The 13,451-nt window shown below is 41.7% G+C and overlaps 1 protein-coding gene across 3 annotated transcripts in view; it reads right to left on the bottom strand.

Moving 5' to 3' along the window:
* Positions 1–11,681: 11,681 nt before the first annotated feature.
* The window catches only part of LOC310794347 (CD209 antigen-like protein A), a 5,117-nt gene continuing 3,347 nt past the window's right edge, over positions 11,682–13,451 (bottom strand). For all 3 annotated transcript variants that reach the window (XM_083656333.1, XM_083656334.1, XM_083656335.1), the window contains exons 5-7: positions 12,863–13,005; positions 12,624–12,727; positions 11,682–12,500 (exon numbers count right to left, since the gene is read on the bottom strand). In XM_083656333.1, the coding sequence (XP_083512459.1) occupies positions 12,350–12,500; positions 12,624–12,727; positions 12,863–13,005 (398 nt within the window). In that variant the 3' untranslated portion in view covers positions 11,682–12,349. The remainder of the gene's footprint in view (positions 12,501–12,623; positions 12,728–12,862; positions 13,006–13,451) is intronic.

Raw genomic sequence — 13,451 nt, 5'->3', positions numbered from 1 at the left:
ATAAAGAAATTCGAATTTCTAAATGTCACTTGCACAATCAAGTGAGACTTCTGCTGAAGTTGTCCATGCTCAGAATATGCAGTTTCTTTCTGCACACTGTACTAAAACTGAATTAGTGAACGCATTTCCTGTGGCTTGATCAAATGAAGACTGGTTATTCTCATATGGATTCAGAACTAATTCACAGCCTCATGTCAGCATGGACATGTAGGCTAACTAGCTTTTGACTGTAAAAGACCAAGTTGTGAGCAAGCTGACTCAACTGTTGACGGGCTATTCAGCATCCAATAATATGTGGTGGTGCACAATCTTGTGTTAATAAAAACATTTTATTTCTCAATCCATACAGAATAAGTTGGCAAAATACATTTTTATTGAGACAGCACGTCTCTTCTTGTTCTCTTATAGACACAAAGTTTGCAATGTACTTTATCATAAGGCAAAAAAAATAAAGAATTGTAGAATATACTGTACAAAGGAGTTAAAAATTGTGAAGCACATTGCAAAGATGGTTAAAAAAAACACAAGAAAATCTAAAACATTATGCAAAACTACAGTAGTTTTTGAGACGTGATTTGAAAGATAATACTGAAGTAGCTTATCTAAGTTCCTCAGGCAGTCCAATCTTGCTAACAAAAATCACTTTAAGTCTTCAGTCGAGAAATCTACACTTCTACACTTCTTCTTAATAATACTGATCCTGGAGCCATTCTTGTTCTGAAGCTATGACAACAATAGATTACAAAGTGCTTTAAAACAATACAGACAATCACTTCAAAGGAGCATTTCAGGTTCTCTGTATGAATGACAATGACGATCTTGGTGTTTGATGTAAAGTCACAATATGTTTTCATTTGAGATGACACATCATGTTAGAAGTTAACCCTGTAGAACCCAGACCCCCCCCCCCCCAAAAAAAACACAAAAAAACAAAAAACATCAAAAACAAAGCTTATATTTATCAATATGTCAAGGACATGTGATATGATCAGCCCATGTAGTAATAAGTTAAGTATTCAAAATAATTATTATATACTAGTATCCATCAGGACAGTATGTATCAACAAAGGGTGAAGATATATCAGAATTAGCATGTCAAAACCATTTTTTTATTGCTACATCTTAGCAAAATGAAAGAGAGGCAGTTATTTACTTAGTTGCCTGTTTTAGGATAAGGATGAGGATGCACTTTATTGATAGGGGAAATTTGAATGTCACAGCAAAAAACAATAAAAGACAACCCCTTAAAAGGAGCATTTCATGTTCTCTGTGTGAATGACAATGACAATATGTTTTAATTTGAGATGACACATAATGTTACAAGTCAATCACTTTTTCACAGACCCAGAATTGCAATGAGCCACAACGGAGATCATTCCAGCTGTTTAGTGCTTCAGGCCAATGTGTGTTAACACAGTCCTCCTTTACACCAAAGTAATGTCCACTGGGCTCACCTGTGTACCAGAACCTGTTCCAAAAAGAAAACAGTCAAATGTACTTGATGATAAGATGCACAATGCATTATCAGGCCAACATGTTCACTGTTGACTGTTAAATAGGACTGAAGAATGGATCTCTTACGCCGTGCTGTTCAGAAGTGAACCATCCACCCATTTCCAGACTCCATCCTCATCCCTGTCACTCAAACCAATCCAGATGTTCTTGTTCAAGGAAGTGATGAATTTCTGTTGAATTGTTTAAAAGACATCAACACACACTTATGAAACACTTAAGTGTGTGTTTGGAATGTGACACAGTTTTAATGAAATAAATGGACTCTAAATAGATTTTCTTTTAACAAACAGCAACATTGGGGGGGGAGGCAGGCCCGGTTCTACGGGGGTGCAAAAGCATGCATTGCACCCTTATTTTAATTGTCTGCATGCTCAGTTGAAAAGTAAAAAAAAAAAAAAAAAAAAATTTTTTTTTTTTTTTTTTTTTTTTTTTTAATAAATGCTACAGCTGCACACTTACTGTTTAAACTTGAATTATCGTTGTTGTTTTTCTTTGTTCTTTGATGTGATTTTATGGCTTTTTGGCACCTATATGTAACCTTTTAAGGTTGAGATAATTGTATTATCATTATATGGTCCAAATATTTCAGTAAAGCACTTGAAACACTTGAAATATTCTTGCTTGGGTGGTATCATTCTACTTGAAATGATGGTCAAATGCATTATTTTTAGTAAAATAACATGTCAAATTTTTCGGGCGGCCGGCCTTCGGCCGGCCACCCGAGTGGGCCCGGCCTTCGGCCGGGCATCTGCACCCCTTCCTATCTTGGATGCACCCTTAGTCATCTGGTTCTGGAACCGGCCCTGGGGGGAGGGGGTTGTCACTTTTCACTTTACCTGTTCTTCTTTGCTGTTTATGATGACCAGGTCTGCTCCTCTCTGTAGACAGTCCAGCCTGCTGTCCTCCCAGCTCTTTCGATCCGTAGAAATGTAATAAAATCTGTTGCTGACTGATCCACATCCAGTCTCACAGAAACGGTCTGCAAGAGGAGAGGATATTTAACACACACACACACACACACACACACACACACACACACACACACACACACACACACACACACACACACACACACACACACACACACACACACACACACACAGGCAGAGTAAGATAGAGACTCACTGAGCTCCACCAAATTCTTCCTGTTTTCAGTCCAGGTCTTGTTGAGGGTCTGCAGTTTGTTGAGTGTTTTTTCTAATCTGCCATCAGCGTTTGTATCTGCACAGGAAATGAAAAACAGTGGTAGGATTTATATAGAAACAAACATGTGAAATGGATGATTTTAAGTATAATCTCTTGTGTGATAGAGCACGTGAATGCCTTACAGAGGATCACAACGCCTATAAGAGCAGCCAGTAGGAGAAGACACATTAGCAGCAGAAACACTACAGTCACCCTGCAGGGCTTCTTCACTGGCTGGATAACATCACCTGTAAGAACAAGACAGACCGGCCATGTTTTAGTAACACAAGCACCAGAGAGACTGTTACACAGCTACTGTGTGTGTGTGTGTGTGTGTGTGTGTGTGTGTGTGTGTGTGTGTGTGTGTGTGTGTGTGTGTGTGTGTGTGTGTGTGTGTGGGTGTGTGTGTGTGTGTGTGTGCGTGCGTGCGTGTGTGCGTGCGTGCGTGCGTGCATGCGTGCGTGCATGTGTGTGCAGGGCCGGTTCCAGAACAAGATGACTAGGGATGCATCCTAGATAGGAAGGGGTGCAGATGCGAAAAAATTGACATGTGAGGTCTCTAGACCATATTTCAAGCAGAAGGCCATTCGTGCATAATCTAATCCGATCACCCCTGACGTCAGTCAAGTTCTAGTATGACGTGGTCAGTCAAAGTCTTAGTATGACGTCTGTAATGACGTCAGATATGACGTCAGTTAATCCTCATATATATAGCAAGGGTTCTACGTCACCTCTCTCTCTCTGGCCGATCATAACAGCAGCAGCTTCACGGCAGTCCATCTCCCCTGAAGCCGTCCTCTGAAGCGTTGTTTTGCGGCTGTTTTGCACCACATCTGCAGACCGAATCAGCACCCCCAAGTCCTCTTTACCCGTGGATAATCCCTGCGGATCTCTCAACGCTTCCCCACCCCACTCCTGGCATGTCGGATCCCGAGCCAGAGCAGTCCATGGACAGTGACCACAGCTTAAACAACGATACCCTGTTCCAGATCAGCCACGGAGCGTATTAGCCCTCCGAGACGCCTGACGACACCGGCGAAGCGGCCGTGCCACAGGCCGCCGACGTACGCCACGACGAGAAGGCACGGGGCGCGCCACTGCGACGGGCCGCGCCACAGCTCAGCAGCCGATCCTGTCCCGGGTGTTCAGCTGCGTCCGCACCCAGGCTCCTCCAAGCAGGCATCACAGGCCGTTCCATTCCACGTCGCTTGTGGTCAGTTGCACGGCAGGCGCGGATCCCTCTCACCGGGCAGTTAAGTCTTTACTTAACCGTAAATAAACGGGAGGTTGCGTGAGTAAAAGATGTCACGTCGCTGCCTGATGACGGTGACGTTATCACCGCACATTGTATATTTCATCCATAATTCTGTCAGCATGTTGTTGAGATTATCAAAAAAAAAAAAAAAAAAAAACTTGGCTCATGGAGCACGTCTGGGCATCAGTTTGAGTGTCATAACCTTAAGACCGAAGTCAGACGGCCCAGGGGATGTTGACAGATCATCATCATTTTTCTTAACAGCAAAGCTTGAAACGTTTGCATTGAGGCCGTGTTGTTTATCACCACTCTGACAGTAACAGCGTCGTCATTTACATTCACGCTGGCTGTCTCATTTCACGTTTTTTCCGCGTCAAGCTATCCAGTCCTAACTCACCACTTCCTGTTAACGAATTTCAAGGTAAAACGCCTTTGGCGTTCCTGTTGACCATAAATAATACCAAAAGCTAAAACAGTTAATACAGTGACATGCTAGTCATGTAACAAGAGGCTGCGAAACCCACCGCTATATAACCATATAACCAATTAACATATCACTGCGAGTTGCAAACTAGCAGTATATGGTGCATTTGCAGGGGTGAAACTATTTTATTCGTTTGTTAACCAGTTTCTTTATATCTCATGCATTAAGCATTTCATTTCAGCTCTAGGGTTGTGCCAGAATGAACAGTTTGCCCCATGGTCTGCCCAGAGCGTCCGAGATGATATGGCACTCCCGCATCAGTGCTGCAGGCCGGGTCCCGTCAATCACCGTGAATCTGCCCAGACTTCCCCATGGTCTGGCCTCAGCTGCGCCAGCAAGGCTATGAGCAGTCCGTAGCAAACAGGTGTTTGTTGGGAAAAAAGATGGTCGCTATCTGATGACATCATCACCGGCCGTCACCGTATCTTTTTCATGCAATAGCTACTAATAATGCTTGCATTCCCATGAATTATTGGCATGTAATCTTGAAATAATTTGTCCTTGAAAGGGTTAAAAAAAATAAAAAATAAAAATGGTTGAAGCTATTATTATAAGAATCTCGCATCGGGTGAATCATGTCTGCCTCTCCACCTAGCGATCCTGTCCATGTGTCATATTTATTTTCAGCTCATCAATCTCATCATGTGATGACTGCTCCGGATTCGGATTCTGGACTCCTCATCGCACAATCCGGTTCACCAGACAAACCACTAAGTAATCCAAGTCCAGCGCCAAGTCAAGTCATTAAGTCACCCAGGCCACAACCCCTAAGTCATCCAAGTCCAGCGCCAAGTCGGGAAGTCACTAAGTCACCGAGGCCAAGCTGGGAACCCCTAAGCCACTAAGTCACCAACCCCTAAGCCATCCCCTAAGCCACCAAGTCACCAACCCCTAAGTCATCCCCTAAGCCACTAAGTCACCAACCCCTAAGTCATCCCCTAAGCCACTAAGTCACCAACCCCTAAGTCATCCCCTAAGTCACTAAGTCACCAACCCCTAAGTCATCCCCTAAGTCACTAAGTCACCAACCCCTAAGTCACTAAGTCACCAACCCCCAAGTCATCCTAACTCCTGGAAACAATCTACTCCCCATGGCTCGCTACATCAGGCTCAGGCCTCAGACTGGCCCCGGCTCCCCTGTTCCTCATCGCACCTCGTCACCACACGTCAAGATCCTGGTTCATCCTGTACCTCAAGCGGACGCTCCAGAATGGCAACCTCCCGATGAAGAACTACTCCAGCCACTCCTTCGGGATCGGGGCGGCCACCTCAGCCGCCGTGCAAGGAGTGCCCTCCGACTAAGTCACCCAGGCCAAGTTGGGAACCCCTAAGTCACTAAGTCACCAACCCCTAAGTCATCCAAGTCCAGCGCCAAGTTGGGATATCACTAAGTCACCCAGGCCAAGTCGGGAACCCCTAAGTCACTAAGTCACCAACCCCTAAGTCATCCAAGTCCAGCGCCCAGTCGGGAAATCACTAAGTCACCCAGGCCAAGTTGGGAACCCCTAAGTCACTAAGTCACCAACCCCTAAGTCATCCAGCACCTCAAGCGGACGCTCCCGCTGGTCTTCATCAGCTCTCCAGCTACACCCGCCCGGAGCAGGCGGCCATACCGTGGCCCAAAGAACCCTCCTTCCTCAATCGGCGAGCATGGCAACAAACAGTGTCCCGGGCTCCGTGCCAAAATGTCTCGTTGGTGGTGGCTCCCCGAAAAGCACAGCGCCCAGTAGGCGCAGTAAATCTCCCGGATCATTTTTGGGGGAGAGAGAGAGTCGAGAGAGAGAGTCAGGGTCAGTCAGAAGGCCAAGTCGTGCGGCGCGCAAGGCCCGACCGAGCTGGGAAGCGCCAGCCGCAACGCAAGTAGGGGGATCAAGATCGAAGGCCCGACCGAGTTGGGAAGCGCCAGCCGCAAGTAGCCATAAGTCGTTAAAAAGGTCGAAGGCCAGAAAAGTACAATCAATTACTAATGTTCCAAGATCGAAGGCCCGACCGAGTTGGGAGCGCCAGCCGCAAATAGCTGTAAGTCGCTAAAAGGTCGAAGGCCAGAAAAGTACAATCAACTACCGGTGCCCCTAGATCTCAATTAACCTCCGGTAATCAGATCTTCCTTTTGGGGGATCTCCTAGCCTATGCAGATGCCCTCCTCTTGCCTCAAGAGCAGCGCCACTGGCTAATGGAGTCATGCGCCAAAGTATTTGCCATGCATGCCGATTGCTAAATAAAGTTTGTTAAATCCTACCAACTGGCCTCTCATGATTGAAGTGAGGTCTCTAGACCATATTTCAAGCAGAAGGCCATTCGTGCATAATCTAATCCGATCACCCCTGACGTCAGTCAAGTTCTAGTATGACGTGGTCAGTCAAAGTCTTAGTATGACGTCTGTAATGACGTCAGATATGACGTCAGTTAATCCTCATATATATAGCAAGGGTTCTACGTCACCTCTCTCTCTCTGGCCGATCATAACAGCAGCAGCTTCACGGCAGTCCTGACTCCTGATCCCCCACGGGGGGGGGGGATCTCCTAGCCTATGCAGATGCCCTCCTCTTGCCTCAAGAGCAGCGCCACTGGCTAATGGAGTCATGCGCCAAAGTATTTGCCATGCATGCCGATTGCTAAATAAAGTTTGTTAAATCCTACCAACTGGCCTCTCATGATTGAAGTTAGTTTACTAAAAATAATGCATTTGACCATCATTTCAAGTAGAATGATACCACCCAAGCAAGAATATTTCAAGTGTTTCAAGTGCTTTACTGAAATATTTGGACCATATAATGATAATACAATTATCTCAACCTTAAAAGGTTACATATAGGTGCCAAAAAGCCATAAATTCACATCAAAGAACAAAGAAAAACAACAATTATAATTCAAGTTTAAACAGTAAGTGTGCAGCTGCAGCATTTATTAAAAAAAGAAAAAAAAACTTTTCAACTGAGCATGCAGACAATTAAAATAAGGGTGCAATGCATGCTTTTGCACCCCCGTAGAACCGGGCCTGCTGTGTGTGTGTGTGTGTGTGTGTGTGTGTGTGTGTGTGTGTGTGTGTGTGTGTGTGTGTGTGTGTGTGTGTGTGTGTGTGTGTGTGTGTGTGTGTGTGACTCACCTAGCTGCTGATATATATCCTCTGTATGTGATCTTTGGTCACGACCCTCAGAGTTGTCTGCAGTTTCATAGCTTGTGATTGTTTGAGCACGCTCAGACATCTCCATCTTCTGTCTCAATCATCAGATACTTGATATATCCAGACTTGTCTTCAGTTTGCTGCTCTTTTCTTCATACTAAACGTACAGATCTCAATAAAGCCTTGTGTGTCAGTATCATGCATCTCTGTGCAGATACTGTAACAGTTTCACCTCACTTCCTCCGCACTTCTCAATTAGTTTTTTTCTTTTTTTTTGGCCTGCGGGTGCTGCGGCTGACCCAATCACCTCCTAGCTCACAGGAAGCTGCAGGAAAGACTTGTTATGGCAGTGTGGTAAAGTTAAGATGTTTTTCTAAAGTTCTCTTCATGTGAGACGCAGATGCTGCTATCTGATGTAAATCAAAAATGGCTCTTCATCATTTGACACCTATACATGTATTCATAAAGAAATTAGAATTTGTAAATGTCACTTGCACAACCAGCTGAGACTTCTGCTGAAGTTGCTCATGCTCAGAATATGTGGTTTCTGCACACTGTACTAAAACTGACTTTTAGTGAAAGCATTTCCTGTGGCTTGATCAAATGAAGACTGGTTATTCTCAGATGGCTTCAGAACTGATTCACAGCCTCATGTCAGCATGGACATGTAGGCTAATTAGCTTTTGACTGTAAAATACCAAGTTGTGAGCAAACTGAATCAACTGTTTACCGGCTATTCTGCATCCAATAATATGTGGTGGTGCACAATCTTGTGTTACTAAAAACATTTTATTTCTCAATCCATACAGAATAAGTTGGCAAAATACATTTTATTGAGACAGCACGTCTCTTCTTGTTCTCGTATAGAAACAAAGTTTGCAATGTCCTTTATCATAAGGCAAAAAATAAAGAATTGTAGAATATACAAAGGAGTTAAAAACTATGAAGCACATTGCAAAGATGGTTAAAAATAAAAACACCACAAGAAAATCTAAAACATTATGCAAAACTACGTGATTTGAAAGATAATACTGAAGTAGTTTATCTAAGTTCCTCAGGCAGGATGTTGCACGGTCTAATCTTGCTAACAAACATTACTTTCAGTCTTGAGTCGACAAATCTACACTTCGACCGGATGCTTAATTAATAATACTGATCCTGATCCCAACAGCCATTCTTGTTCTGAAGCTATGACAACAAATAGATTACAAAGTGTTTTACAAACAATAAAGACAATCACTTCAAAGAAGCAGTTCTCTGTGTGAATGACAATGACATCTTGGTGTGGGGTGTTAAGTCACAATATGTTTTCATTTGAGATGACACATCATGTTAGAAGTTAATCACTAGTTCACAGACCCATAATTGCTTTACGTTACAAAGGCCATCGTTCCAGCTGTTTAGTTCTTGAGGCCAATGTGTGTTAACACAGTGATGCTTTCCACCTGTGGAATATCCTGCACCTTTGTAAGATCCACTGGGCTCATATGTGTGCCAGAACCTGTTAAGAAAAAGAAAATAGTCCTGTAGGCTACTTGAAAATAAGATGCAGGATGCATTATCAGGCCAACCTGTTCACTGTTGACTGTTAAATAGGACTGAATAATGGATGTCTTACCCTGTGCTATTCAGAAGTGTATCATCCACCCATTTCCAGATACCCTCCACATCCCTGTCACTCAAACCAATCCAAACTTTCTTGTTCAAGGAATTGATGAATTTCTGTTGAATTGTTTAAAAGACAAATTACATCAACACACCTATGACGCATTCAAACAAAGTGTGCAATATTAAACACTCTAAAGAGATGTTTACAATCAAACAACAACCCTTTCCCTGTTCTTCTTCACTGTTTATGATGACCAGGTGTGCTCCTCTCTGTAGACAGTCCAGTCTGCTGTCCTCCCAGCTTGTTGAAAGGCAAAGTGACCGCCTACTTCCTGCTTCAGCACTGTACCAGAGATTTTCATTTGCCATTTATTTTCCCATAGACATTTCGTAAAATGCTTATAAAAATAGTTTTACTTCATCAAACCAAACGGTTCAGCTATATTTAGAATCGGGAGAAACCATAGAACATTTCACTCGGATCAAAACTAAAAAAAACGACACCGAAAAAATATTTTCTTTAAATATGCTTTTTTTTAATGTTTTGGTCCTAGTGAAATGTTATGTGGTCTCTCCTGTTTCTAAATATATCTGAACCGTTTGGTTTGAACAAGTAAAACTATTTTATACGCATTTTACAAAATGTCTACGGGAAAATAAATGGCGGATGAAAATCTCTGGTACAGTGCTGAAGCAGGAAGTAGGCGGTCACTTTGCCTCTCTATTAATAGAGATGTAGTAAAGACTGTTGCTGAATGGTCTACATCCAGCTTCCACGAAACAGTCTGCAAGAGGAGAGGATCTTAAATGTGTGCAACAAGTAAAGCATTGAATGCCTCATGTCAGCATGGTCATTTTGGCTAATTAGTTAGACCAACCTGTGAGCAAACTGAATCAACCATTGACTGGCTATTTAGCATCCAATAATATGGTGGTGCAAAGGAATCTCAGGCAATCTAGTGTGTTTCTTTTATTTCTCAATCGATACACAATCATTTGGAAAAATAAATTTTATTGAGATAGCACTTCTCTGCTTGTTCTCTTTCAAAGCAGAATTTGTAATGTACTGTAGCGATCCTGGGTCTGGAGGTATAAAGCTGGTATGACCGTCCTCGGCCAAGGGATTGTCCTTTTGGTCTGATGGTTAACGTGTTGGGCTTCTAAGTTGGAGACCTCAGGTTCGGCCTGTGCTGTTACAGTACTTTATCATGAGACAAAACATGAATTGTAATATATACAAAGGACCTACAAAATTCTTAAGCACATTAACTGCCCTTAAAAATAAAAACATTGCAGTATAATTAAAAACATTATACCAAAACTACAGTAGGTCGATGGAAGTGTATGCTACACAATATGTACACATACTGTATGTTTTCATTTGAGTTGGCACATAATGTCAGAAGTCTATCACTTTTTCACAGACCCGGTATTGCAATGAGTCACAATTTACATCTTTCCAGCTGTTTAGTTCTTGAGGCCAGTGTAATCTGCATTGTGGTCATTTTGGCTAATTAGCTTTTGACTGTAAAAGACCAAGCTGTAAGCAAACTGAATCAACTGTTGATCCAACATCCAATATGGTGGTGCACAGGAATTTTGGGCAATCTAGTGTGTTTCTAAAATCATTTTATTTCTCAATCCATACAGAATAAGTTGACAAAATACATTTTATTGATATAGCACTTCTCTTCTTGTTCTCTTTTAAAAGCAAAGTTTAAATGTATTTCTATCATACAGCAAAAAAGAAAGATATACAAAGTACTTAAAAATTGCGAAGTACATTGCAAAGGTTGGTTAAAAATAAAACACAACAAAATTTAAAAACTACAGTAGGTCGATGAAAGTGTATTTAGACACGTGATTTGGAAGATAATACTGAAGTAGCTTATCTAGTTTCCTCAGGCAGGATGTTGCATGATCTGGTCGTGCTAACAAAAACCACTTTAAAAGTCTTGAGTTTAGACTGCAGAAAAGAGGAGGTGGTAAATCTACACTTCTACTGGATGCTTAATAATACTGAGTCAGGAAAGACTCGTTGTGGCAGTGGGGCAGATTTTTTAAAGTTCTAATTGGTGTGAGAGGCATAAACTATCTGGCATTGTAAATCAGCAACATCTGCTCTTCATTTGAAACATAATATTATACGATGCATTCATAAAGAAATTAGAAAGTGGAAATTAATCTATTTAGAGTTCTCATATCATTGCACAATCAAGTGAGACTTCTGCTGAAGTTGCCCATGCTCAGAATATATGTGGTTTCTGCACACTGTACTAAAAGTGACTTTTAGTGAAAGCATTTCGTGTGGCTTGATCAAACGAAGACTGGTTATTCTCATATGGATTCAGAACTAGCTTTTGACTGTAAAAGACCAAGCTGTGAGCAAACTGTTGACGGGCTATTCAGCATCCAATAATACTGTATATGATGGTGTACACAAATTTTAGGCAATATATGTCCTGTTTCTAAAAACATTTCATTTCTCAATCCACACAGAATGAGTTGGCAAAATACATTTTATTGAGACGGCACTTCTCTTCTTGTTATCTCATAAAAGCAAAGTTTGCAATGTAATTCTATCATATGGCCAAAAAAGAATTGTAAAATATACAAAGGAGTCACAAATTGTGAAGCATATTGCAAAGGTGGTTAAAAATAAAACAGCAAAATTAAAAACATACAAAACTACAGTAGGTCGATGTATTCTGAGACATTGATTTGAAGTAGCTTATCTAAGTTCCTTAGGCAAGATGTTGCACATTCTAATCTTAACAAAATCACTTTGTGTTGAAAATGCAGAAAAGAGGATCTGGTAAGGTCGGTCGATGGAAGTGTATTTAGAGACAGAATTTGAAAGATAAAAATAAGTTCCTCATGCAGGATGTTACACAGTCTAATCGTATTAACAATCTAGCTAACAAACATCCCTTTCAGTCTTGAGTTGAGATTGCTGAAAAGAGGATCTTTTAAATCTACAATTGTTATGCTTAACAAATACCGATCCTGGTCCCAACAGCCATTCTTGTTCTGAAGCTATGACAACAATAGATTACAAAGTGCTTTAAAACAATAAAGACAATCACTTAACAGGAGCATTTCATGTTCTCTATGTGAATGACATCTTGGTGTGGGGTGTTAAGTCACAATATGTTTTCATTTGAGATGACACATCATGTTAGAAATCAATCACTTTTTCACAGACCCAGAATTGCGGAAATTTACAAACGCCATCATTCCAGCTGTTTAGTTCTTGATGCCAATTTGTGTTAACACAGTCCACATCCTTATCATTGAAATATCCACTGGGCTGACCTGTGCTCCAGAACCTGTTAAAAAGAGAAAATACCTATTACCTACTATACCTGATGGAAAATGAGATGCACAATGCATTATCAGACCAACCTGTTCACTGTTGACTGTTAAATAGGACTGAGGAATGGATGTCTTACCCTGTGCTGTTCAGAAGTGAACCATCCACCCATTTCCAGACTCCCTCCTGAACACTGTCACTCAAACCAATCCAAACTTTCTTGTCCAAGGAATTGATTAATTTCTGTTGAATTGTTTAAAAGACAAATTACATCAACACACACTTGTGAAGCACTCAAACAAAGTGTGCAATATGAGACAGTTTTCAATCAAATTAAACACACTTTATGATGTTTATAATCAAACAGCAACCCTTCACCTGTTCTTCTTCACTGTTTATGATGACCAGGTCTGCTCCTCTCCGTCGACAGTCCTCCCTGCTGTCCTTCCACTTCTTTCGATCAGTAGAAATGTAGTAGAAACTGTTGCTGAATTTGCCACATCCAGCTTTACAGTAAGGGTCTGCAAGAGGAGAGGATCTTAGTGTGCAACAAAGCATGAATGCATATGTGTGGTGCATGCACGCCACACACACACACACACACACACACACACACACACACACACACACACACACACACACACACACACACACACACACACACACACACACACACTTACACACACACACACACACACACACACACACACACACACACACACACACACACACACACACACACACACACACACACACAGGGGCAATTCTAGGATCAGACCCCCCCCCCCCCCCCCCCCCCCGCCAAATCCCTCACGACACTGTGGGATGACACAATTAATATTATTATAACATTATTAATATTATTTTTCTATAAAATTTTACAACAATAATACGTAACATAATAAGTAACATGAATTTTTTACTTTCTACCCTTTTACTTTGGCAAAGCTCAACTCAAATAGATAGA

This window comes from Poromitra crassiceps, assembly GCF_964638095.1.
Source record: "Poromitra crassiceps genome assembly, chromosome: 19".
In the NCBI taxonomy this organism is placed as follows: Eukaryota; Metazoa; Chordata; class Actinopteri; order Beryciformes; family Melamphaidae; genus Poromitra; species Poromitra crassiceps.
This window is presented reverse-complemented; position numbering and strand designations above follow the sequence as displayed.